Source organism: Gopherus flavomarginatus, chromosome 16, assembly GCF_025201925.1.
Source record: "Gopherus flavomarginatus isolate rGopFla2 chromosome 16, rGopFla2.mat.asm, whole genome shotgun sequence".
In the NCBI taxonomy this organism is placed as follows: domain Eukaryota; kingdom Metazoa; phylum Chordata; order Testudines; family Testudinidae; genus Gopherus; species Gopherus flavomarginatus.
Genome location: NC_066632.1, coordinates 1064282 through 1088459, shown reverse-complemented (window position 1 = coordinate 1088459; position 24178 = coordinate 1064282). Strand labels below are relative to the sequence as shown.

General features: G+C 58.1%; 2 protein-coding genes across 4 annotated transcripts; both read right to left on the bottom strand.

Annotated features, from left to right (window-relative positions):
• Positions 1 to 1271: 1271 nt before the first annotated feature.
• On the bottom strand, positions 1272 to 9312 carry LOC127035215 (hemicentin-2-like). The gene is made up of 5 exons (XM_050924838.1): positions 9137 to 9312; positions 5416 to 5673; positions 4574 to 4861; positions 2369 to 2629; positions 1272 to 1882 (listed from the first exon to the last, which is right to left on the bottom strand). The coding sequence occupies exons 1-5, from the start codon at positions 9198 to 9200 to the stop codon at positions 1773 to 1775; spliced, it is 981 nt and encodes a 326-aa protein (XP_050780795.1). The 5' UTR covers positions 9201 to 9312; the 3' UTR covers positions 1272 to 1772.
• Positions 9313 to 10519: 1207 nt separating this feature from the next.
• MRPL4 (mitochondrial ribosomal protein L4) lies at positions 10520 to 23600 on the bottom strand. 3 transcript variants are annotated; one of them, XM_050924843.1, is made up of 10 exons: positions 22713 to 22939; positions 22292 to 22376; positions 20933 to 21101; positions 20168 to 20219; positions 19748 to 19865; positions 18953 to 19059; positions 17887 to 17996; positions 17452 to 17522; positions 16837 to 17023; positions 10520 to 10635 (listed from the first exon to the last, which is right to left on the bottom strand). In XM_050924843.1, the coding sequence occupies exons 1-9, from the start codon at positions 22776 to 22778 to the stop codon at positions 16878 to 16880; spliced, it is 924 nt and encodes a 307-aa protein (XP_050780800.1). In that variant the 5' UTR covers positions 22779 to 22939; the 3' UTR covers positions 10520 to 10635; positions 16837 to 16877. The 3 variants fall into 3 exon arrangements, with proteins under 3 accessions (XP_050780800.1, XP_050780801.1, XP_050780798.1); XM_050924844.1 differs by lacking the exons at positions 10520 to 10635; positions 22713 to 22939 and adding an exon at positions 23460 to 23600 and having other exon boundaries at positions 16566 to 17023; XM_050924841.1 differs by lacking the exon at positions 10520 to 10635 and having other exon boundaries at positions 16566 to 17023; positions 22713 to 22938.
• Between the last annotated feature and the right edge of the window lie 578 nt (positions 23601 to 24178).

Below are 24178 nucleotides of genomic sequence, written 5' to 3'. Positions count from 1 at the left end.
ACGCCCAGCATAGCCCAACGCAGCCTGGGATGGTTATTTTGACAGCTCTGGGATCCCCAATTTCTTTGTTATTGGGGCAGGATAAATACAGTGTTGCCGCCTGATTATGTGAACGAGGAACTACGAGACTAACTTAAGTGACGCTTGCTAAACAAAGGACATGGGTTCCAAAACCTAGTGAATTGAGAGAGGTTGGGGACTGGTTTGTGTGCGTACGCGCGCACACACACACACACACACACACACACAATCAATCTCCCTCTCCCTGCCTGCCTGCCGGTGAGGGCCTGGAACATCAATTGCACATCCTCCTTTCTCCACTGTTAAAAAGTAGAGCTAATTTTGATTCCATTAGGAGTCCATCTAGAGACTGCTGAGCTGACTTCATGTTGGGCCAATGGTGCCCCAGCACCAGGGCTCCCCTACGAAGAGCTGAAATCACTGAAAGAGCTGAGCTGAGATGACTGAGTGCTGTGCTAACTAGTGGGGGAGCCTGAAGATCTATCGCTAAGCGGCTGGCAGAGCAGAGCAGTTTGCAGCATGTTGGAGCAGCTCAGCAGGGACGGCTGGTGTGGTGGAGCTGGTCGTGGTGAAGGCTGCAGCAGAACTCCACCGAGAGGCGGAGCAGTTGGCCCTGGCCCACGTAAGGTGCCCCTTAACACTCTGTGTAGACTTCCCCGCCCTTTCCACCCAGGCTAGGGGGGTAAAACTCTGCAGATAAACTTTTGAACTCTGGGGTGGCACTGACCAGAGACTTTCGGGTTGTTGGACTTTGGGGTGATTGGACTTAAGACCCTAAGGGGGAAAAGGACAGTGCCAAACGTACCTGGGGGTGGGTTTTGTTTATGGTTTGTGTTATAATCCTGTTTGTGGTGTTTCTCCAGTGGGATGCCACATTGTTTCCTTCCTTTATTAAAAGGATTTTGCTACACTCAGACTCCGTGCTTGCGAGAGGGGAAGTATTGCCTCCTAGAGGCGCCCAGGGGGGTGTGGTATGTGAGTGTCCCAGGTCACTGGGTGGGGGCTCGAGCCGGTTATGCATTGTGTTATTGAAACGGAACCCCTGGATACTGAACCCGGCCCTTGTTGCTGCCAACTCAGAGGGGCAGAAGGGTCACACTAAGTAGCATTAACAATGACTAATGCCCAGAGCTGATACAGGCTCCAAGCTTTGCCTCGCCAACAGCTAACATCTCCATGGGCGCCCACGGGGGGCTGCTCCTGGGGCGGGGGGGGGGGGCGCACGAGCCTCACACACAGAGCAGAAGGTGCCCAGGCAGTCAGTTTATTTGAGACCCTCAAAACCATGTGGAACCAATGACAGCCACTGGGTGGGAGGGAGCATGGGGTTACCCGGGCGTCTGGACTGGACTCACTGTAAATGTAACAGTCCCAGGGCACCGAAGAAAGGATTGTACATGCACACATATGCACACTCACATTCACACTCATGTGCACGCACACAGGCACATGCACACACACACGCACACAAGCACCAGGGCTAGACACCCTGGAGAGCTGCGGCCCAGCTCGGCTCCTCTGCTTGGTCCCAGCCCACCAGCCGGGGCACATCAGGGAAAGGGCCGTGACCCCACCCGCCCCAGGAACCAGTCCCCTGGGGTGAGGGCTTCGGGCTCAGACACCTCTGGGCTCCTTGTCCTCACCCAAAGATTCAGGCCCATCACTGCCCAGTTCTTCCCCCTTCCCTGAGTTGCCCTCCCCACTGCGGGCGGGCGGGGGGCAGCCCTGGACCACAGCTAAGATGTCATGAATCATTTTCTCATAAGCCACCACACTCCCAGGGCTACGCTGCCGAGAACCACAGTCACCCCCAGCACAACTGCGACTATCACAATCCAGGACCTTCGGGGAACTGTGGAGACTGTGGGAGAAGAGAAACACGAGTCAGGGGGAGCCCCAGCTTGCTTTCTCCAGCCCCCCGCAGGACCCGGGTGCCCGAGCCCCCCCGCCCCCAACAGGGCACAGGTGCCCCTGAGCTCCCCACACACACATAGGGCCTGGGAGCCTCCCTGCCTGCTGCCCCCAGCCGCCCCGCCCGGAGGCACTGCAGGACACGGTAGCCCTGTCTCGGTGGTCCCCAGCCAGCCCTTGCTGTCTGCCCTGACAGGAAGGGGATCAGACCAAACCAGCAGGGCTGGGGACCCTGCCCCAGAGACCACCCCCTGGCTCAATGAATAGCCCCTGCCTGGACCCACAGACACGTCACAAGGGAGCCAGTGACTGAGGCAGGCATGGAGCCTGTGGCTCCGGGTCCCAAGTGTTCCCAGCCTTGGGCCCGGCTCCAGGGGGTGGCACAGAGCCCCTCCGCAGAGGGAAAGGAAGGTGCCCTGGAGCCTGTTGCTTTTACCTTCGATGAGGACATCGATGTGCCCCGAGCTGGTCCCGTATCTGTTCTGTGCTAGGCACCGGTAGGTCCCATTGTGGGCACGCTGAGCCGAGCGCACGGTCACCGTCTGGCCGCGGTCAGACAGCTCCACGCTGGCGTTGGAGGGCAGCTCCCAGCGCAGCTTGGGTGGGGGGTTCCCCTCGGCGCTGCACCACACCGTGAAGTTAGCGCCGACCCCGAACTGCAGCCGCTCCACGGAGACCTTCACGCTGTGGGGAGGGGCTGGAAGGGCAGGGGGAGAGCGGGGGTCAGCAAGGAGGGGCCAGCTGGGATGGGCTCCCGGGGGGGAGGCTGATCCCCACTTCCCACCCATGTGCCCCACACCATCAGGCTTGCCCCGGTTTTCTCCTGGCCACCCTGCCAAGGGGGAGATGGGTATCACTGTCCTGGCATTACTGGGGGGCAGTGCTGGGAGTCTGGGCTCCAGGGTTGGAGTCCCAGCTCGGGGTGGGGTCAGAAAAGGGAACCCTGCTGGGGCTTTCCTGAGTGCTGCAAAGGGACGGGGGTCTAGCAGTTATAGACAGGTGTTGAAAGTCAGGACTCCTGGGTTCTATCCCAGCTCTGGGAGAGGCCTGGGGACAAATGGTTAGAGCAGGGGGCTAGGAGCCAGGATTCCTGGCTGCGGGAAGTAATTTTGTTTCTTATTTCCATGGTCTCAAAAAGAGACAAAAAGTAATAGCAAAAAATATTTTAAGTACATCGGAAGCAGGAAGCCAGTGGGGCCACTGGACGATCTAGATGCTAAAGGAGCACTCAAGGGCGATCAGGCCATTGCGGAGAAACTAAACAAATTCTTTGCATCGGTCTTCACGGCTGAGGAACATGATGGAGATTCCCAAACCTGAGCCATTCTGTTTAGGTGACAGATCTGAGGAACTGTCCCAGACTGAGATGTCATTAGAGGAGGTTTTGGAATAAATTGATAAATTAAACAGCAATAAGTCACCAGGACCAGATGGTATCACCCAAGAGTTCTGACGGAACTCAAATGTGAAATTGCAGAACTACCAACTGTGGTGTGTAACCTGTCATTTAAATCAGCTTCTGTACCAGGTGACTAGTGGATAGCTAATGTGACGCCAATTTTTAAAATGGGCTCCGGAGGTGAACCTGGCAATTACAGGCCTGTAAGCCTGACTTCAGTCCCAGGCAAACTGGTTGAAACTATATTAAAGAACAATATTTTCAGACATACAGATGAGCATAATTTGTTGGGGAAGAGTTAACATGGTTTTAGCAAAGGGAAATCAGGCCTCGCCAATCTACTAGAATTCTTTGAGGGGGTCAACAAGCAGGTGGACAAGGGGGATCCAGTGGATACAGTGTGCTTAGATTTTCAGAAAGCCTTTGACAAGGTCCCTCAACAAAGGCTCTAAAGCAAAGTAAGCTGTCATGGGATAGGAGGGAAGGTTCTCTCATGGATTGGTAACTGGTCAAAAGACAGGAAACAAAGGGTAGGAATAACTGGTCAGTTTTCAGACAGGAGAGAGGTAAATGGTGGTGTCCCTCAGGGTTCTGTACTGGTCCAGTCCTAGTCAACATAATCATAAATGATCTGGAAAAAGGGGTAAACAGTGAGGTGACAAAATCTGCAGATGATACAAAACTACTCAAGACAGTTAAGTCCCAGGCAGCCTGCAAAGGGCTACAAAAGCATCTCTCAAAACTGGGTGACTGGGCAACAAAATGGCAGATGAAATTCATTGTTGATAAATGCAAAGTAATGCATATTGGAAAACATCATCCCAACTATACGTATAAAACGATCGGATCTAAATTAGCTGTTACCACTCGAGAAAGGAATCTTGGCATCATTGTGGAGAGTTCTCTGAAAACATCCACTCAATACAACAGCGTTTAGTAAAGAACTAGATCAGGTCATGGAAGAAGGTCCCTCAATGGCTATTAGCTGGGCTGGGCAGGGATGGGGTCCCCAGCCTCTGTTTGCCAGAAGCTGGGAATGGGCGACGGGATGGGTCACTGGATGATTCCCTGTTCTGGTCACTCCCTCTGGGGCACCTGGCATTGGCTATGGCGGTAGACAGGACACTGGGCTGGATGGACCCTGGGTCTGACCCAGTCTGGCCATTCTGAAGTTCTTATAGTCAGGAAGCTGCTGCACACTGAGGACTAAGGACCCACTCACAGTAACTGACAGCTCCTCACCCCAGACGTGCAGGGTGGCCCTGGCGCTGTCACTCAGCACCTGGTGGCCCACGCGGAGCCAGGCCTGGCACACAATCTCCTGCCCGTGCTGCGTGGGCTGTGCCACGAAGCTGTACCCCACGGCCGGGCTGCCACCGCTTTCGCTGAGGGTGCTGCCCCCGCTGCTCAGGGTGATGTTGATGTCGGAGGGGACGGAGCCGGACACAAGGCTGGAGACGTTGCAGGTGATTCGCTCCTGGTGACCAGCCACCATCTCGGCTCCCAGGTGGATCTCAGGGGGTGAGAATCCTGGGAGGAGGGGGAAACAAAGGCAAATGAGCCTTCCTGAAGCTTCTCCCTGCATATAGCGGGCCAAGGGCCCTGCCTTCTTGTAAATACTGTGCTCGATGCCCAGGGAGCCAGGACTCCTGGGTTCCATTCTGGGGGGGAGGGGACTGTGGGGGCTGGTGGTTAGAGCAGAAGGAGCTGAGAGGCAGGACTCCTGGGTTCCATTTTCAGGGGTGGGAGGGGAGGGTGGGGGGAGCTGGGAGGCAGGACTCCTGGGTTCCATTTCCAGGTGTGGGAGGGGACGGTGAGGGGAGCTGGGAGGCAGGACTCCTGGGTTCCGTTTCCAGGTGTGGGAGGGGATGGTGGGGGGAGCTGGGAGGCAGGACTCCTGGGTTCCATTCCCAGGGGTGGGAGGAGCAGTGGCAGGAGCAGGGTGCTGGGAATCCAGACTATGGGGTTTTATTCTTTGCACTGATGTCTAGTCCTTGGAAAAGTCTTTCCCCTCCCAGGGGCGGCACCGGGGGGGGTGGGAGTGTGGGGGGCAGGAATGAGCACGCAGTTAAACCTCAGCGTACGGTACACGTGGAGCCTGGCTTTTTCGGTGATGTCCGTGGAGCTGACAAAGCACAGGGGCTTTAGGTCCCACTCTCTGAGGTTGGAGATGTGCAGAGACATCCAGCCGGTTCCCTCCTTCGTCACCTTCGGCACCGACGTCTCCCAGCCCAGGCTGGTGTGACTGGAGCACGTGCTGGTGCAGTTCAGAACCACGTCACCCCCAAACGCTACCGCCAGGTCCTTGGGCACGATGCTCAGGCCGCATGGGTCTGGGTGCACTGGGGAGCAGAGAGACAATCAGACAGGCTCCCCCCAGCCCACATGGCCACAGCAGCCCACCCCCCTCTGGGGACACCACATGGGCCAGACCAGGCTCCCCCTGGGGACCACCCAGACCCAGCAGCTGGCCCCGCAGCCCAGGTCTCGCTCTGGGACATTGGGCTGTTCTCCCCCAGGGCTCCGCCTCAGTCGGTGCCCAGAATGGACGCACAAAGGGGCAGCAGGCCTGGCGAAGTGTCTGTCACAGTTCAGGGCAACTGCACCTGTGTTTGCCCCCCTGCCTCCTGCCCTGTGGTCCAGCAAGGGCACTGCACTGGGCTCCTGGCTCCTCTCACCCTCCTGCAGGGTTCCCTGCCTACGCGATTCCCAGCTGCATGGTGCTTTCTCTGCAACGCCATGAACGGTGCTGTGGCACCCTGGCACCGTAATACTCCCCACTGTTGTGTAATTAGGACAGGTTTTGTACGAAGTCTGCCTTGTGAGGTAGTCTTGGTCTGCTAGACATGAATGCCTCGCTGGATTGTCGGAGCCATCGCTGTATGCGAAGTTAGGAAGTTTGGCTCTGTAGCTGTTACTGAAACGTGCTGAGGCTGAACACCCCCCCAAGCCGCCTCTCAGGCACAACAGTAAAAAGGCCAAACAATGTTGGTGGCTGCCTGAGGAATTGCACACAAGCGCAAGGATCACCCCAGGAACTGTGTGCAATAGAAACCTCTCCCAGCATAGGCACCAACTTCGTGGGTGCTCCGGGCCTGGAGCACCCATGGGGAAAAATGAGTGGGTGCTCAACACCCACCAGCAGCCAAGCTCCCCTCACCAGCTGCCCCACCTCCTCCTTCCCCCGAGTGCGCCGCGTTCCCACTCCTCCATCCACCTCCAAGTGCTTCCTGCCTGACCGCCGCCAAACAGCTGTTTGGCAGCATTAGCCCGCTCTGGGAGGGTGGAGGAGGAGTGGGAACGTGGCATGCTCAGGGGAGGAGGCAAGGAAGGGGTTGTAATAGGGGCAGAGAGGGGGCAGGGCTTTGGGGAAGGGGTGGGAAGGGGCAGGGCCTCATGGAAGGGGTGGAGTGGAGGCGGGGCCGGGGGCAGAGTGGGGGTTGAGCAGCCACGGGACAGAGGGGAAGTCAGTGCCTATGTCTCAGAGCCAGCTCTACACATTGGGAACTGTTTGACCCAGCTCATGGCAAAAGAGCTTTCCAGCAAGTGAGGAGAAGATATAAAAGGGGGAAATGACATCCTGGGGGGACCTCACTCTCCCGACAACACCACACCTGGAAACCCCTGAGGAACAAAGACTGAACGGGGGGGGAGTGCTGGTCCCAGGTTAAAGGGATTTCTAGCCTGTCTGAAAACCTGGGAAAGCCCAGGCAGCTTGTGCCTTAAGAATCCGCCAGCCTGTTTATCACTCAGGGTGAGAATTTGCTAATTTGTATCCTACCTCTCTAGTGTGTTAAACTCCGTTTGCGGTTCTGTTTCTTTACTAGGTAATTTGCTTTACCATTTGCTTTCACTTACAATCACTTCAAATCTCTCTTTGTATTTAGTAAACTTATTTTTGCTTTGTCGAAAACCAGCATGTGGGAGAAATAACTGGGGGCAGAAAGCGGTTGTGCATTTCCTCTCCACATTGAGGGAGGGGGCGAATTTCATGAGCTTGTGCTGTGCAGTTCTCGGGCCAGCGCAAGACAGTGTAACTCTGGGTTTACACTGAGGTGCGGGGGGGTGCCCTAGCTGTGCCTCCCCATGTAGAGCTGCTCACAGCATCTGCATGTAACAGCAGCTGGGTGTGTCCCTACCTGGGTGCGTGCTGGTAAAGTGCCGGCTGGAGCCTGGGAGGGGGCTTGGCAGGCCAGTCACAGCAGTACAGTGTAAAGAGAGGCCAGACTGGTGGGTTAGGGAGCTTAGTGGTACCCTAGGTCCAGGTAGCACCCCGGGGGGGACCTGTCACAGGCGCCTTGGCCCCAAGTAGAAGCTACTCCCCCGGCCTTTCCTAGTGCTGTTATTCTCAGGTGAAAGCACTACAGAGAAGACACCGAGTGATTAAAGGACCCGCACAAGTGTCCCAGAGACCAGCCCAGGCAGTGCTACAAGCCCCACCCGCACTCAGCACAACACGCACCCTCATGACAGGTCATTCTCCCCTGTCACTGCTCGGGGCTTTGGTCTTCAGAGCCCAGGAACAGCTAGTCAGCCGGACAGCGGCTCTTTGCTCAAGGTGTAGCCTCTGAAGGGCGGGTCTGCAGGGGGGAATTTGCTTCCTGCCCATCCCCAGGTATTTCGTGGGAAACCCACTGAATTTTTCTTATCCTCAAAGTTCCTTTTTGTCTGGCACATAGTTTACAATAGTCCTTTGATGCTCAGCCCACTTTCCACGTTCCCACTGCTCCTGTGGGCCTGCGAGAGATGCTCCAGACATCCTACACCCACCCACAGACTTGGCATTTAAACCCCAATGGACACCCCCCCACAAGCTGTTTAAACTTGATTCACTCAGAGCTATGGAAATTGCCAGTCGCATCCCAGGGGCAGCCTGACCTTTCTTTGTAAAGTCAGGGGGTTGGCGGTGATGTTACAAAGAAATCAAGAATAAAATCTTTCTAAATACCGAGTCAAAGCCAAGGGTTGTGGCTCATTTGTAACTCACCAGTCAGATCCGGGTCTTCCCTATGGGTCTGCAAATATTGACTCATTACCCTCCTCCCTCTCTTTGGGTTAGGACCGGGGGCTGGAAGCCCATGGGGCAGCGTGCCAGCTAGTAGAGTGCTGAGCGGGAGGTTCTGTTTCCTGCCTTATGCCTGACCTAGGAGAAGTAATTTCCCCTTTATGGGCTTGTTTTTCCCCTTCAGTCTCTGGGAGCTTGTTTCAGTAGGACGGGTTCTCACACTGCTTCTGCGCTGCGCCCGGCACAACAGGACCCCGACTCTAGTTGGGGCTGCTCAGTGCTACCAAAATATGCATCATAAATCTGCCCAGTGCAGAGAATCATCACCTCCAGCCATCACTCGTGCTTGGGAGGGGCCTGCCGCCAGCGCGGAGCCATTCCAACAAACGCTTTTGCCAGGCTGGGAGAGTCTCTGCTACTCACAAGGTTTGTCTGTGTCAAAGCCGGCCGACCCTGATGCTCCCTCTCCTGCAGCTTCAGCAGCAGCCTGAGGGGCGCTCGGTCTAGCCCTTCGGAGCCCCTGCTCCGTGGGAGGCACTGTTGGGGTCGCCTCAGCCCGGGCTGTGACTACAGAGCCCAGGTCCTGGTGCCCCCCTACAAATCACCCCGTCCTGGCTCCGGAGCTAAAGGCACCAGCTGGCATCCGCCAGGCAGGTTCGGATGCTGTTGCATGTGGCACCGCAACACTACAGGCACGTCAGGAAGAGAAGGTTGAACCCACTCTCAACTGCTCATCTTCAAACTCACCAGCCACGCGGCCTGAGCTCCCCGCCAGCGGACCCGGAGAACACGCAACTTACCCAGGGGCAGGCAGCAGAGCAGAACCAGTGGTGTCAGGCCAAGACAGAGGCAGTGAGATGTCATTGTGCACCAGGAGAACCGTGTCTGGAGAGGAGCCTGTGCGCAGAGGCCACCCACAAGGCAGGTCCTACCCCTTCCTGCTCCGGGCTGGGCGGCATATCCTGGTGCTGTGCTCTCCCCGCAATCTGGGAGCGACCAGTCCGGCTACCAGGGGCAATCCCACAGGCAGGTCCCAGTTACGCTGCTCCTTGGGGCTGGGAGAAGATGGGTTCAAGCCACCTGGGCACTGCCCACCCTGCAGCCTCACCGCTGCTCTGACCCTCTGCTTCCCACTGGGCCTCGGGGGTGCAGAGACCGGGCACAGCACCGCGCACGCTGACCATGCGCCCGCTCTGCCCCCCATGGCAGGCGCTGGGTGCAGGGCTTTGTGCCCACTCCACGCTGGGCTGGGAGGCTGTGACGGTGCTGCCTGTGGGAGCCAGCTGAGGTCACTCAATCAGCGTGAACTGCAAACAAAACAGGGCAGACAAACCCCAAACGCTGGTGGTTATTCCAATACTTAGGGTATGGCTACATTTGGAATTTCAAAGCGCTGCCCCGGCAGCGCTTTGAAGTGTGAGTGTAGTCAGAGCGGCAGCGCTGGGAGAGAGCTCTCCCAGCGCTGCATGTAAACCACATCCCTTACGGGTGTAGCGTGCAGCGCTGGGAGCCGCGCTCCCAGCGCTGCTGCCCTGATTACACTGACGCTTTACAGCGCTGTATCTTGCAGCGCTCAGGGGGGTGTTTTTTCACACCCCAGTTGCAGCGCTGTAAAGTGTGAGTGTAGCCAAGGCCTCAGATTTACCAGCCAGCACAGAACAGCTTCTACAGTACCTCACTGGTTACTTAGAAATTCAAACCACGCAGTTCCCTTAAAGTGCCCAGCCTCAGGCCTCCGTCCAGACACACCTGTCAAACATATGATGATGATTCCTGAAAATCTTATCTCATCACATAAAAGAAAAGGTTCTTCCAATCCCAAAGGATCAGCCACACACCCAGGTCCAATTATAACTTAGATCTTACCCAGAATACACGCTACAGCCAATTCTTATTAACTAAGCTAAAATTTATTTAAAAAGAAAAAAGAGAGAGCTGGTTAAAAGATCAATACACATAGACTTGAATTCAATTCTTGAGGTTCAGATGCACAGCAGAGGTGAGCTTGGAGTTGCCAAAAGTCCTTTTAGAAATAGTCCATAGATTATAGTCCAATGTCCATATTCAGGAGGGCTCCAGTCAGTGACTGGGGATCTCAATCCTTGTGGCTTAAGGTTCCCCCCTCTTGAAACCCAAAGCAGATCTGAGATCAAGCAGGATCGTGTCCCAGGCTTCTTATACATTTCCAGCAGCCTTTCGGCCTGAGAAAACAATAGGCTTAACTCCTTCTCCAAAACATCCTGGCAATTAGCACAGGATAATTTATCCATTAAACAGTTCAGATACAGGTTACCACAACCTTCAAAGAGACACAGAGAGAATAACACTATTTCACTCAAGTATCATGATAAATGCTAATATTCCTTGTTTGATCTTTGAATTAGAACTATAGCAATAGACAAGCCTTGTTTGCTGGCATCCCAAGACCTGAGCAAACATCTCCCCTTCTACCTCTGACAATGCAGACTTGCATTTCAAAGCTCTGTTCATTTACATATCTTGCTAACCAGTTCTTAAGGTTCACCCACGGGTCAGGTCAGTCGGTGAGGTGAGTTAATTAACTCTTTCTGGCCCTGTCACCTTTCAATGAGATATTATATTATACTCATAACGTCACAGAGGCCCTGTATGGGGAGGCAAATCGGAGGGGCATTTCCACCCATTACGCTGCCCAAGCAGCATCAGCCCCCAGTCTACCCAAGCTGCAATTCAATCCCCATGGTGCCAATGGCTCCAGCCTCTCAACGGGAGGCGACCTCCCAACTCCCGTGGTGCAGCCCCGGGGGAGCCCCTGAGGGGTGAGAAGCGGTAGGAGGGCAGACTGGGGTGGCTGATCCACGTCCTGACCCCTTAAAGGCAGTGAAGTATCCAAGACTTCCCCCCCCCGGGCAGATGCCCTGGCTGTAACTCAGCCCCCCTCCCTGTGGCTTCAGCTGCATCCAGGCTTCTCCTTCACTTCCTGTCCCAAATTGTGGTGGTCTTGTTGTGCAGCTGTCATGCTCCACTCCAGAGGTGGCTGCACTTCACTGGTGAGGGAAAGGACCTGGTCAGCCCCTCCCCTTCTTCTAAAACCACCAAAAAAGGGCAAAGCTGCTGCTTATCACACACCACCACAGCAGCTTCTGCAAGAACCACCGTGTTGACAGCAGCACATGGCTGGGTGTGTGAAAATTTTGGCTAACACCTTTACGCAGACATAGCCTGTGCGCAGAGGCCAGCCACTGGGAAGAGGCCAGTTGCACCTCTGAGAGCAAGGGGAGGGACTCGTGTCTGGCCTTGGCCAGGTCACTCCTTCCCTGCAGTCTGTTCACACAGCTGCCCAGCTGCAACGGTGATGGGCACCAGTGTAAGAAGCCAGGTGCCCGGCTGGCCGGGTCTGCTAGACAGCGGGATATGTGCCGAGAGAGACAGCCGGTGTGGGGATGGATGAATGGCTAGACGGGGGGCCAGTCTGGGGAGGAATAGCTAGAATAGAGAGACAGAGGGGTCTGCATGGGGGGCAGGGGGATTGTACCATCTCTATGGAGATAAGGAGTTCTGGGGAGAGAGGGAGTGACATCCGGCTGTTTAACGCTGACCTGCCCGTGTTCTGCGCCCCTGCCGTGGCATGGTCCCGCATCGTGGGCACGGCGCTGGGCGGGGTTATCCGAGGCTGCTGCTCTCTGTGGCTGCCTTTCCTCTGGGGAAAAAACCAGCCTTGAACAGGCACTGAAAGCAGCAGAAAGGAGGGGCTGGGGATGCTCCAGACCTGCTGGGACCAGCCGGGCTTTCGGGTCCTGGGACTGTGAGATGGGAGGCGCTGGAAGACCATCCTGTCCGAGGTTAAAATGTTCTGGCCTCGTGCTCAGGGAGTTGGGCTGCGACTCCAGGAACCCAGGGCCTTGTCCGGCCACAACCCCTGGAGCCGGATTGTCAGAGCTCAGTGGGGAGGCGCGGGGGCTCGGCCCACAGGAAAATCCCACCTTTTCACTCCCTGGGCCCTAGTTCCTCATCTGTAACGTGGGGAGAACAGCCCCGCCTTGTCCTGCCACGAGCACTCCGGGACTGGGACGGTCTCTCTGGACCCCTGCTTCTCAACACATGGCCCACTGGGGCAGCCCACGTGACATTCCCAGGGCCATACAGGCAGGATATTGTGTGGATGCAGCCCCCAATGGTAAATCAGTTGAGGAGTACTGGTCTCGGCGGCGCCCAGTGTGACAGGGCCCTGATCTCTGCTGGAGTCTGGGGGTGCGATCATAACACACCTAATAGTAATTTAACAAGGCAGCCCTGCGTGGTGAACCACGGTTTTCCTCCCTGGCACACAGAGGCTGGAAAGGGACAGGACGATGGCGTCTAACGTTTTTTAAAACTGCACAGAAGCCACGAGGAAATCGCGGTTCTGAGCCAAAGAAAACAGATCCAGGGCCCGTTCCTGCCCCCTTGCCCAGGCAGGATCCAGAGTAGCTTGCACAGATGAGGGAAGCACATGCAGACACTGGCACCAAAGGTCTCCCATGAGTCATGTGCTCAGACCCAGGCAGGAAGCTGCAATCAGCAGCCGCACACAGGAAGGACCCAGCACTTTCCGCCCTGTGCACTGGTCTTCCTGAAGCCCCAGGAGTGGCTGCTGGGAAGGAAGAGGCAGGCAAAGCCCTGGAGCTGAGCAAGGGGAGGCGGGATGGGAGGGAGGTGCCGACCCTGCTGCATTCCCTGTCTTGCAGTATGGACGTTCCCATGAGCCTGCCCAGGCTCCAGCAGTAGTCGGCCTGACACGGCACAAACAGGACCAGAAATCAGCAGCCCTGGCCTTCACTGCCACAGCAGAGCATTTGTGAGACGTGGGGAGCAGGGCCCGGCACCAGTCCCGGCTGGGAGCAGGCCTGGACCTCAGAGATCTTGTCTTACTTGTGGGGGGTGATGCACCAGCGTGTTACACAAGCATGTCTGGAGGCGGCACGCTGGTTTGTTATTGTAGGGTCTCCTCCCCGGTTTGTTATCGTAGTGTCTCCTAAGCACTAGCTTGCCACTGTTCATTACCAATATTTTACAGTACGGTTCCAGGGCACGAAGTCTTTAGAAAACAACTCCTCCAGATGAGGAACGGGGCCCAGCCAAGAGGAGCTAACCCTTGGGAGTGACTGAGGCTGCAATTCTGAGTGGCACGGCCCAGCCTCCACCCTGCCCTGAGCGGGCGCTGCCCTCTTGCCCTGCGTGCAAAGCTTACCCAGCCCGCCTCGGCTGGACGCGTGATGCTCCGTCTGCCTCCCATGCCTAAAACAGGCCTGCCCTGCAGCATCACGGGGGGGGGGGGGTTAACCCCTCTCCTGCTGAGCTTTGGCTGTTACACCCCCACCCACAGGGCCTGTGGGCAGCACCGCAGAGCAGGAAGCCTAGGGGTTGGGGGGCATGTGGGGCAAGGAGGCTGTGCGGGACAGACCGGCTCAGCCAGCAGTCCTGAGACTCAGAGCCCACCTGTCACACGCCCAGGGGAGCCAGCCCCTATGCCTGGGGTTCGAGCTGGCCTGGCCCAAGCCCCCGTCTGCCCTCACACAGCTTCCCCAGCCCCCGCGGGACCTGGCGTGACACGGTACCTCAGAGCAGCACCCTGGACTCCCCATATCCCCTGTCTTGTCATGAGGATATGTGGTGTACAAAGTATGCCCGGTGAGGTCTCATTGAAAAAGTCTTGATCTGTTGAAGGTTAACAGCCTGTTGGATTGTAGGCGAGGGTCTGACGCCCTGAAATCCCTTGTGAGGCTGGGAACACCCACTGCAAGCCCACGGTCCCAGGAAGCCACGAGACAGCGGCTAATGGCTCGTCAGCGCCCATCTGAGAGCCTGTGTGCAGTGGAGACGCCTGACCAACGGGGACTGACCTAGACACCCTCACTGCACGCTGGAGGAAAGTCCCCTCATCACTTGGCCTCACCCCCCCAACTCAACACCTGGAAACCCGGCTGGAGGCAAAGAGCCAGCTGGGAGAGGACGGGCCCAGCCGGGGGATGTGACCTGTTTGTACCATCGGTCAGGGTGAGACACAGCTTGAGTCATCTGCTGCTTGGCCTGCAGAACTCGGACTGCAAATTTCTTGTTTCTTAAGTAACCGACTCTGATCTCCACACGTGGTATGTGCAATCACTTACATCTCTCTGCGGTTACTAAACCTGGTTTATATGTTACCTAAAACAGGGTCTTTTGGTGGAAGAACTTGGGAAATCTCAGCTCAGTTTACAAAGGCGGGTGCGTGTCCTCGCCCCATTGAGGGAGGGGCAGATGGGTAATGAACTTACTCTGTCCAGGCTTCTGACCCGGGCAGGCTGGAGCAGCTCTGGGGAGGAATTGGCTGTTGTTGGTTCGAGTGACCGGGAGATGGTTTGTGTACCGCAGCTGGGCAGTGCCCGTCAGAGGCTGGCAACTTGGCCACAGCATCACAGTGTGAGAGGGAGACCCCAGGCCGGTGAGACAGGCAGCCAGGGCCACCTGGGGGGGGACAAGTGGGGCAATTTGCCCCAGGCCCCGCAGAAGCCCCCACGAGAGTTTTTCAGGGCCCCTGGAGCAGGATCTTTCACTCGCTCCAGGGGCCCCGGGAAACTCTCGTGGGGCCTGGGCCCCTGCAGCTTCTTCCGCTCCGGGTCTTCGGCAGCAATTCAGTGGCAGGGGGTCCTTCCACCCTGGGACCCGCCGCCGAAGTGTCGGGTCTTCGGCAGTGTCATAAACAGATAGTTAAGGGTTAATGCCTCTTACCTGCAAAGGCTTAAGAAGCTCAGTAAACCTGGCTGACACCTGACCAGAGGATCAATGGGGGGACAAGATACTTTCAAATCTTGGTGGGGGGAAGTCTTTTGTTTGTGCTCTTTGTTTTGGGGGTTGTTCGCTCTTGGGACTAAGAGGGACCAGACGTCAATCCAGGCTCCCCAAATCTTTCTGAACCAGTCTTTCATGTTTCAAACTTGTAAGTAACAGCCAGGAAAAGGCGTGTTAGTCTTATTTTTTGTTTTCTCAACTTGTAAATGTTCCTTTTTGCTGAGAAGATTTTACCTCTGTTTGCTGTAACTTTGAACCTAAAGCTAGAGGGGGTTCCTCTGGGCTATAGGAATCTGATTACCCTGTAAAGTATTTTCCATCCTGATTTTACAGAGATGATTTTTACCTTTCTTTCTTTAATTAAAAACTTTCTTTTTAAGAACCTAATTGATTCTTCCTTGTGTTAAGATCCAAGGGGACTGGATCTGGACTCACCAGGAATCGGTGGGGGAAAGGAGGGCGGGATGGTTAAATTCTCCTTGTGTTAAGATCCAAGGGGACTGGATCTGGACTCACCAGGAATCGGTGGGGGAAAGGAGGGCGGGATGGTTACATTCTCCTTGTGTTAAGATCCAAGGGGACTGGATCTGGACTCACCAGGAATCGGTGGTGGAAAGGAGGGCGGGATGGTTACATTCTCCTTGTGTTAAGATCCAAGGGGACGGGATCTGGACTCACCAGGAATCGGTGGGGGAAAGGAGGGCGGGATGGTTACATTCTCCTTGTGTTAAGATCCAAGGGGCCTGGATCTGGACTCACCAGGAATCGGTGGGGGAAAGGAGGGCGGGATGGTTACATTCTCCTTGTGTTAAGATCCAAGCGGTTGGATCGGTGTTCACCACGAACTTGGTGAAAAAGCTTCTCAAGGCTGCCCAGGGAAGGGAAGGTTTGGGGGGACAGGAAGTGTTCCAGACACTGACATTTCTGGCTGGTGGCAGTGTTACCAGATCTAAGCTAGTAATTAAGCTTAGAAGTGTCCATGCAGCTCCCCACATCTGTACCCTAAAGTTCAGAGTGGGGGAGGAACCTTGACAGGCAGCAATTAGATGCCAAGCCCCCCGAGAGCTCTGGGCGGCCCTGCAGGCAGCTCAGCAGTCCCACAGTCCAGGCTGCCCCCCGGGGACCCCGTCACACCTGGACAAACCCAGCTCCGTCTGCGGCAGCCCTGACCAGACAATCCTCGCTCCCCTGCTGGCTGCTCCAGGCCTGCAGCCCCAGCACAGCACACGGGTTGCGTGGCCACGTGCCACATGCAGGGCGAGGGGTGACCCCCCCCGGGGGATGTGCTCCTGCTCGCTCCCTCCCCTCCCCCAGTTTAGAGTAAACCCTTCAGGCAAAAGGGAAACCCCTCCCTGGCACGGCAGCCCGCGCCGAGAACGCTGGGCTTGGATGCCTGGGGCCCCAGCCCCACAGAAGGCAGGACGAGCCAGCATCAGGCAGTGCAGTAGCGGCAGCTCTTTAATGGCTGTGCGTCGGCAGGACAGGCCGTTTAACAGTCACGCTCCAGGCAAGTGGGAGAAGGCAACTCCCCCACCCCCCCCGCCCCCAAGGGCACAGCCCAGCTTCCCTCCTGTCCACTGTGCAGAGAACAGTCACTTCCAAGCCACTTTGCAGCCCCTAGGTGCATTGTGGGAGGGCTGCGGGACGCTGCCTTGGCGCCAGTCCTCTTTCTGCACGCGCTCACTGGGGCCGACTCACTCAACAGGCTCACCACGCAAGAGGCCTCCCTGCGGCAGGCGCTGTCCCTCGGGGCTAGGGGAAGTCGCTGTAGGGCAGCCGGAAGGGGTGCAGGGCGGTGTAGCGAGAGTCGTGCCATAGCAGCTTCTCCTCCAGGAAGGTGACCGTGTCCAGCGTGAGCACCAGTGTCTCGTGCTTGAGTATGCTGTGCACGTTGAGACCTGAGAGAGACCCAGGGCAGGGTCACGGCATGCCCAGCCCAGCCCGGATCTGTGCGGTGCAGGGTAGCCCAGCACCCCCTGCCCACGTGGCGGCTCCTGCGATGGTTCCTGACCCCCCACCCCAGAGGCAGGCGCACCTCAGCGCCGGGTGAGAGAGTCCTCTATAAACAGCCTCTGCGCCCCACCCTGGAGCCAGCTGCATTCTCCCCCGATCCATGCTGGGAGGAAGGGACGAGGACTGTGGAAGGTTGGTGCTCGCTGTACTGCAGGCGGGGGACGAGGTGAGGGCCATGGTCCAAACTCCCCTTACAGGGCAGTCCGCAGCAGGGAGGAAAGGCACCACGTCCCGCAGGCCAGGGCTCTCATCAGCACCCCCAGCCTGGGCCCCTCTGGGAGGCCAGCACGCCCCCCGCCCCCCCAGCACTCACCTAGGGCTGGCACCAGGGTGATGGTTTTCAGGCTGGCTGTTGCCTTCATGATGTTCTCGGGCACCTTGTTGCTGGAACAGAGGCAGAGAAGGAATCGTCAGCTCAGGCCCACGCTGCCCTGGGGACTCCCCCCCACACCCAAGACACTCCTCCAGGCTGCGTGCAGGGCCTGCAGGGCCGACGCCAGCCAGGGGACACTGGCACGAGGCAGCAAGGAGACCAGTCCCCACCTCTCTTGGGGAGGCTGGGAGCACTACTCCCTAGGCCCAAACCCTGCAGCACCCCCAGATCTCGTCAGCAAGGGGCGCTCTATTCCTGGGCCCCAGGCCCAGCCCCTCCGCGCTCTCCTCTCCCGCCAGGCCCCCAGATCACACCCTCTGCTGGGTGTCTGGGGTTTATGGGTCTGCACGTCTCCCCCCTCCCGCTCCCACTCACACATCGACAATCAGCACGGACTGGCCCCAATGCCTGTATCGTGCTAGGTCTGCCAGGTACTGGGGGTCACAAGTTGGCATGTCCAGGCCGTCCACAATGTGCAGGTTGTCCTGGAAACACAAAATACGCTCGGTACCTTTCAACTGCTTTACCCCCCTGCCACCAGCCCCCGGAGCCAGAGTGACCCCCCCGTCCAGCCTCTAAGCCAGCTGAGGCCCTCCTCATCCCTGAGCCAGCCAGACCATCCCCCTTCAGCTGGGCTAGGAAAGGGGTCACAACCCCTCCACCTCCTAGCTACCAAGAGACCAGAACACCAGGCAAAAGGGCCCTGCACCTGGCAGAATGAGACTCTGGGGACCCCAGCGCACCCCTCTTCTATCTGTGAGGGGGCCAAGTGATTGTACACACAGCAGGTCTGGGCAAGGGCAGGGGCCAGAAGCCAGGAGTCCTGGTTCCCTGTCCCCCACTCAACTTAACCCAGTCCTATAGCCCGGGACAGAAGCCAGGAGATCCAGTTCCTACTCCCCGTGTCCAATCTAACTCAGAAGTCCCAGTTCCTACTCCCCCTGCTCCCCCCGTCCAACCTAACCCAGTCCCATAGCCCAGGCCAGAACCCAGAAGTCCCAGTTCCTACTCTCCCCGCAACCCCTGCCCGACTTAACCCAGTACCATAGCCTGGGACAGAAGCCAGGAGTCTCGTTGCCAGTCCCCCTGCCCGACTTAACCCAGTCCCCTAGCCCAGGACAGAAGCCAGGAGTCCTGGCACTCCACCCACACACACTGAGGGCTTGGCTACACTCGAAACTTCAAAGCGCTGCTGCGGGAGCACTGCCACGGCAGCGCTTTGAAGTGAGAGTGTGGTCGCAGTGCCAGTGCTGGGAGAGCTCTCTCCCAGCACTGCGCATACTCCACATCCTCTACGAGTGTAGCTTGCCGCACTGGGAGCTGCGCTTTTCACACCCCTGAGCGAGAAAGTTGCAGCGCTGTAAAGCGCCAGCATAGCCAAGGCCTAAGAAGCCCAGCGGCCGGCGTGGGCCCTGTACACAGACAGTCGCACACGTGCTACCTGCATCAGCTTGGTCGTCAGCGCCACCTTGAGGCCCAAGACACGCACTTTCATGGGCAGCATATAGTAGTAGCTGGTGGGGCCCCTGGGGCCATGGATGATGCCGCCTGGAAGGGAGAGGCAGCTGGGGTGACCAGATGTCCCGATTTTATAGGGACTGTCCCGATTTTTGGATCTTTTTCTTATATACGCTCCTATTACCCCCCACCCCCATCCCAATTTTTCACACTTGCTCTCTGGTCACCCTAGAGGCAGCAGGAGGTCAGCAGGGATCAGTGCCCGCAGGAGGGGGCTAGGAGGGCGTCTCGGATTCAGGGGCATGACTGGCTCTGCCCTGAGTAGCCCCCCTGCTCCCCCACTGCACAGCACTGTACTGACTCCCAATCCAGGGAGCCCTGCTGCCCCTACCATTGAATGTACATGTGCTGCGGCAGCATCCCCAGGCAGCACCAGTCATGGGCTACGTGGCCCCGTCTGCGCCCTAGGGCACGGGAGACAGGAGCAGGACGCAGAGTCACACAGCTTCCAGGGCCCTGGCTCCGTTTGCCCCCTGCCCCGCACGCGGCATCAGAGTACTGGGCTCAGAATTTGGCTGATTAATTTTAATTATATTTGGTGAACCACAGAATATCAGGGTTGGAAGGGACCTCAGGAGGTCATCTAGTCCCACCCCCTGCTCAGAGCAGGACCAATCCCAACTCAATCCCCAAATGGCCCCCTCAAGAATTGAACTCACAACCCAAGGCTAAAACCACAGAGCTCGGGCAGAACCCGTGAGGGCTGGGAGCCACTCACCACCACGCCAGAGGGGGGAGCGGATGCTGCCGTGCCGGGCTCGGCCGCTGCCCTTCTGCGCCCAGGGCTTCTTGCCGCCGCCGCGCACCTCCGCTCGCGTCTTCACCTTGGCGTAGCTCTGAAAGAAGAGCGTGGGTCAGAACGCCCTGTGGGGGTGAGCACCTTGGACCCGCCTGACCCAACCTGCTGCCGCTCAACGGGGGAAACTGAGGCACGGGGGAGGGACTCGTCCGGCGGCACACAGAGACAGGGATAGAACCCACGAGTCCTGACTCCTAGGCCTCGACCTCTAAACACTCCCAGAGCTGGGAACAGAGCGCAGGTGTCAGTGGCCTATGGGCACTCTCCATCCCCACTCCTCAGACTGACAAGCTGTCATTCCGCTCAGGGTTCCCACCCCCCGGCTCTGCACACACTCACTATCCTCTTGTAGTTCCTCTGCCAGACTGCGACCGTGTGCAGGATGTCGACCCTGCAGAGGGAAAGCACAGAGACCAAGGGTTGGTGCAGGCTGTGCCGAGTGAGAGAACAGGCAGTGTGTGTCTGAGGAGCACACAGCGGGGGGGCAGAGCTGCAGCTTAACAAGCAACATTGGGGAGCGAACACCCCAGGGGTCCATGATTTCTCTCTGGGTTGGAATTAGCCCTGGGGACAGGATCCTTGTGTTTAGCCACAAGGCCGGCACTTGGGTGACCCCCTTGGGGAGGCAGTAAAAGCAGCAAAGAATCCTGTGGCACCTTATAGACTAACAGACGTTTTGGAGCATGAGCTTTCGTGGGTGAATACCCACTTTGTCGGATGCATGCATGTATTCACCCACAAAAGCTCATGCTCCAAACCATCTGTTAGTCTACAAGGTGCCACAGGATTCTTTGCTGCTTTTACAGATCCAGACTAACACGGCTACCCCTCTGATACTTGGGGAGGCAGAGAGCAGTTCTGTCCCCATTGTTCAGCCGATGTTTGGACGGCTTTATCTCAGCGCAAAGGTGACCGTGGGGCCCAGGCCAGCAAACAGCTCTGAGACAACTCCTTCAGATCAAGGCTGGATCAGAGCCAGCACCCCAAAGGGAAAGGGCCCCCGTCCCAATCTCCGCCCCCTGAGGCAGCCATTCCCTGTAGAGGGGGCTCATTCCCCCTTAACCCGGACGCTCCCCGGGCCGACGACACGTCTCTGAACCATACCGGGGCATTACTGCAAAGACATCAGGATGCAGGTCTGCCAGGCCCACGTGTCTGTCCTCGTAGTGCCTGAGGGACTCCACCCAGGCCTGCACGGCCGTGCGGTGAGAGGGGATCGCAAGGCAGCAATCCCGCAGGACAGGGGCGCTGGGGGTCACCAGGGGCGGCTTTTCTAGGAGGCACAAACAAAAGAGGTCTGAGCAGCCACTGCAGAGCCCATGTGCTTCGTGCAGCCACTAGCAGATCGTAGCAGTCTCTGGCCAGAAATAACCGGCCCATTTTCAGCCCATGGTACGTGATGGTCACAATCGTCCCAGTTAAAACTGACCATCCTGACTGACAACACATAACAAGTCACTCTGCTAAGGCAGGTAGCAGAGGCCAGGTGCTCATCTCCAGCAGAACCACAACCCGCTGCACAACTCAACTCTAAAGCCAGCCAGGCCCCATCACACACACACAGCAAAGCAGGTAACAGAGTGAGAGCGCAAAACTGGCTCTCTGGCCACCCTACGCTCACTGGCCACCCGCAAGTCAGAGCTCCCAAACACACCCAAGAGCACAGTCTGACGGCAACAGTGACCAGGCAGCACCTGGATCTAGTGGCAAGGGCACAGGACAGAGACACGGCACACTTATACCCACCGCTGCCCAGCTGGGTGACCTAGGGCAAGTCCCTTCTCCCTCCGCACCTCGGTTTCCCCTCCTGCCTTTGCCTGTTTAGACCAGGGGTAGTCAATAGACAGACCATGGGCTAAACCTGGACTGCCACATGCTTTTGAATGGACCCCAAAATCTTTTTATTTACTTATCATGACTGTTATTTTTTAACTATTTTCTCTGAAGTCTGGACCCTGACTATACCTTGAACAAGAAATTTGGACCTTGACAAAAAAGAATTGACTCCCTCAGTAGACTGTGAGCACTTTGGGGCCAGGGAACATCTCTCACTCTGAGTCTGTGCAGGGGCCTGTGCAGTGCCCAGCACCGCAAGGGCCCTGAACCGTGGCTGGGGACTCCAGGTGTTACAGTAATACAAATAAACAACAATACAACCCCCACCCCCCATCCGAGGATGAGCTGACCTCTAACAGAGGTTTGGAAGACACTTCCTCTGGGGGGCAGTTATCCCACTACCACCTCCTGCAGAGTTCCCCCACGAAGCAGCCGGTGCTGTCCCGTCACACCCAGGAGACTAATCCAGGGGGCTCCCCTGGTCTGTTCCAGCAAGCTTGGTCTTGGGCAATCCCTGCAATCCTACTTCTTATGGTACCTGCAATCTCATTTCACACCTGGCCACCACACAGGATCTGGGCACAGGAACAGCAGAGGCTGCACTTTATAACCATGAACGGGACTCACCTGCCTGGGATGCGGCATCCACCACGTGTGGGGAGGTTACGGACGCCTCGGTAAGCCCCAGCCGGCTGGCAGAGGTGGCCAGAGCCTTGGAGAGGGAGGAAAGACAAGGGGAGGGAGTGGTCAGAGCACAGAGCAGTGAGGGGAAAGGCGCAGTGGTGGAAGTCGCATGTTGCACCCGCTGCTGTTAAAACGCCCCAGGCTCAGGCCAGTGCCACACTCCAATACTGTGTCGCCATGGCTACCCTGGTCAAGGTATGGGGGAAATCACACCCCTTGGCCCCACAGCTGCGGCCTGTCGTATACACTGCATCTACAGGAGGGGGCTCTGCCAGCCAAGCACCAGCAGGCCTGTCCCAGGCTGGCAGAACCTGATCAGCTGAGAGTTTAAACCCACACTGGAGCACTTTGCGAAATCACTGACCCTCGCACCCGAGCCAGCTCCTCCCCAGGGGGAGCGGGCGAGTCCAGCCCAGCCGCGGGGGGACATGAGGAGATGCAGCGGTCACGCCCAGAGGAGGGAGCCCCCCCCCCGCCCCAGGGAGGAAAGAGGCCTGGAGAACGCAGAGCCCCGAGCCACATGTCCCTGCTGGGTCAGCTGCAGCCCATCCCCGCTCACTCCCACCGGAGCAGAGGGAGCTCGGGGCTGCAGCCCCCTCCTCCCCGCCCCCGGGGCGTCACCTGCCGGGCTCTGCCCTTTGACCCCAGCCCAACCCTTCACTCCCCCCGCCGCGGGCCCTGTGACCCCGACACCACCCACCCGAGCTCTTCCCCCTCCCCACGGGGCCCCTTCACCGAGCGCCCTCTGACCTCTGCCCTTTGACCCCCACAGGGCCCTTCACCGAGCGCCCTCTGACCTTTGACCCCCACAGGGCCCCTTCACCGAGCGCCCTCTGACCTCTGCCCTTTGACCCCCACAGGGCCCCTTCATCGAGCGCCCTCTGACCTCTGCCCTTTGACCCCCACAGGGCCCTTCATCGAGCGCCCTCTGACCTCTGCCCTTTGACCCCCACAGGACCCCTTCACCCTGAGCGTGTTCTGATCTCTGCCCTTTGACCCCCACAGGGCCCTTCACTGAGCGCCCTCTGACCTCTGCCCTTTGACCCCCACAGGGCCCTTCACCGAGCGCCCTCTGACCTCTGCCCTTTGACCCCACACAGGGCCCCCTCACCCGCGCGGCCGCGCCCCGGCTCCAGAGCCGGCTCCCAGCCCGGATCATGGCGCCCCGTCCCCTGCCCCGGGAAGAGCCACCGCCGACCCCACGTGAGCGCCCGGGCGCGGCGCCGGGAGGACCCAGATAGAGCCGCTTCCGGCGCAAGCCGATGACGTAAGAGAAGACAGCGCGCTCCCGCGCGGCTCCTAGGGGGCGGGGCCGGATGCACTTCCGGTTTGCGGGAAAGGGGGAGGGGAGGTGCTGGGGGTAACAACCGTCATGGGGGATGGGGGGAGCAGGGGATGGGAAGGTGGATGGGGGGAGCAGGGGTTGGGAAGGTGGATGGGGGGAGCGGGGGATGGGAAGGGGGAAGGTGGATGGGGGGAGCGGGGGATGGGAAGGGGGAAGGTGGATGAGGGGAGCAGGGGATGAGGAGAGCAGGGAAGGGGGATGGGGGAGTGGGGGATGGGAAGGGGGAAAGTGGATGGGGGAGCAGGGGATGGGAAGGTGGATGGGGGGAGCAGGGGATGGGAAGGTGGATGGGGGGAGCGGGGGATGGGAAGGGGGAAGGTGGATGGGGGGAGCAGGGGATGGGAAGGTGGATGGGGGGGCAGGGGTTGGGAAGGTGGATGGGGGGAGCGGGGGATGGGAAGGGGGAAGGTGGATGGGGGGAGCAGGGGATGGGAAGGTGGATGGGGGGGCAGGGGTTGGGAAGGTGGATGGGGGGGAGCGGGGGA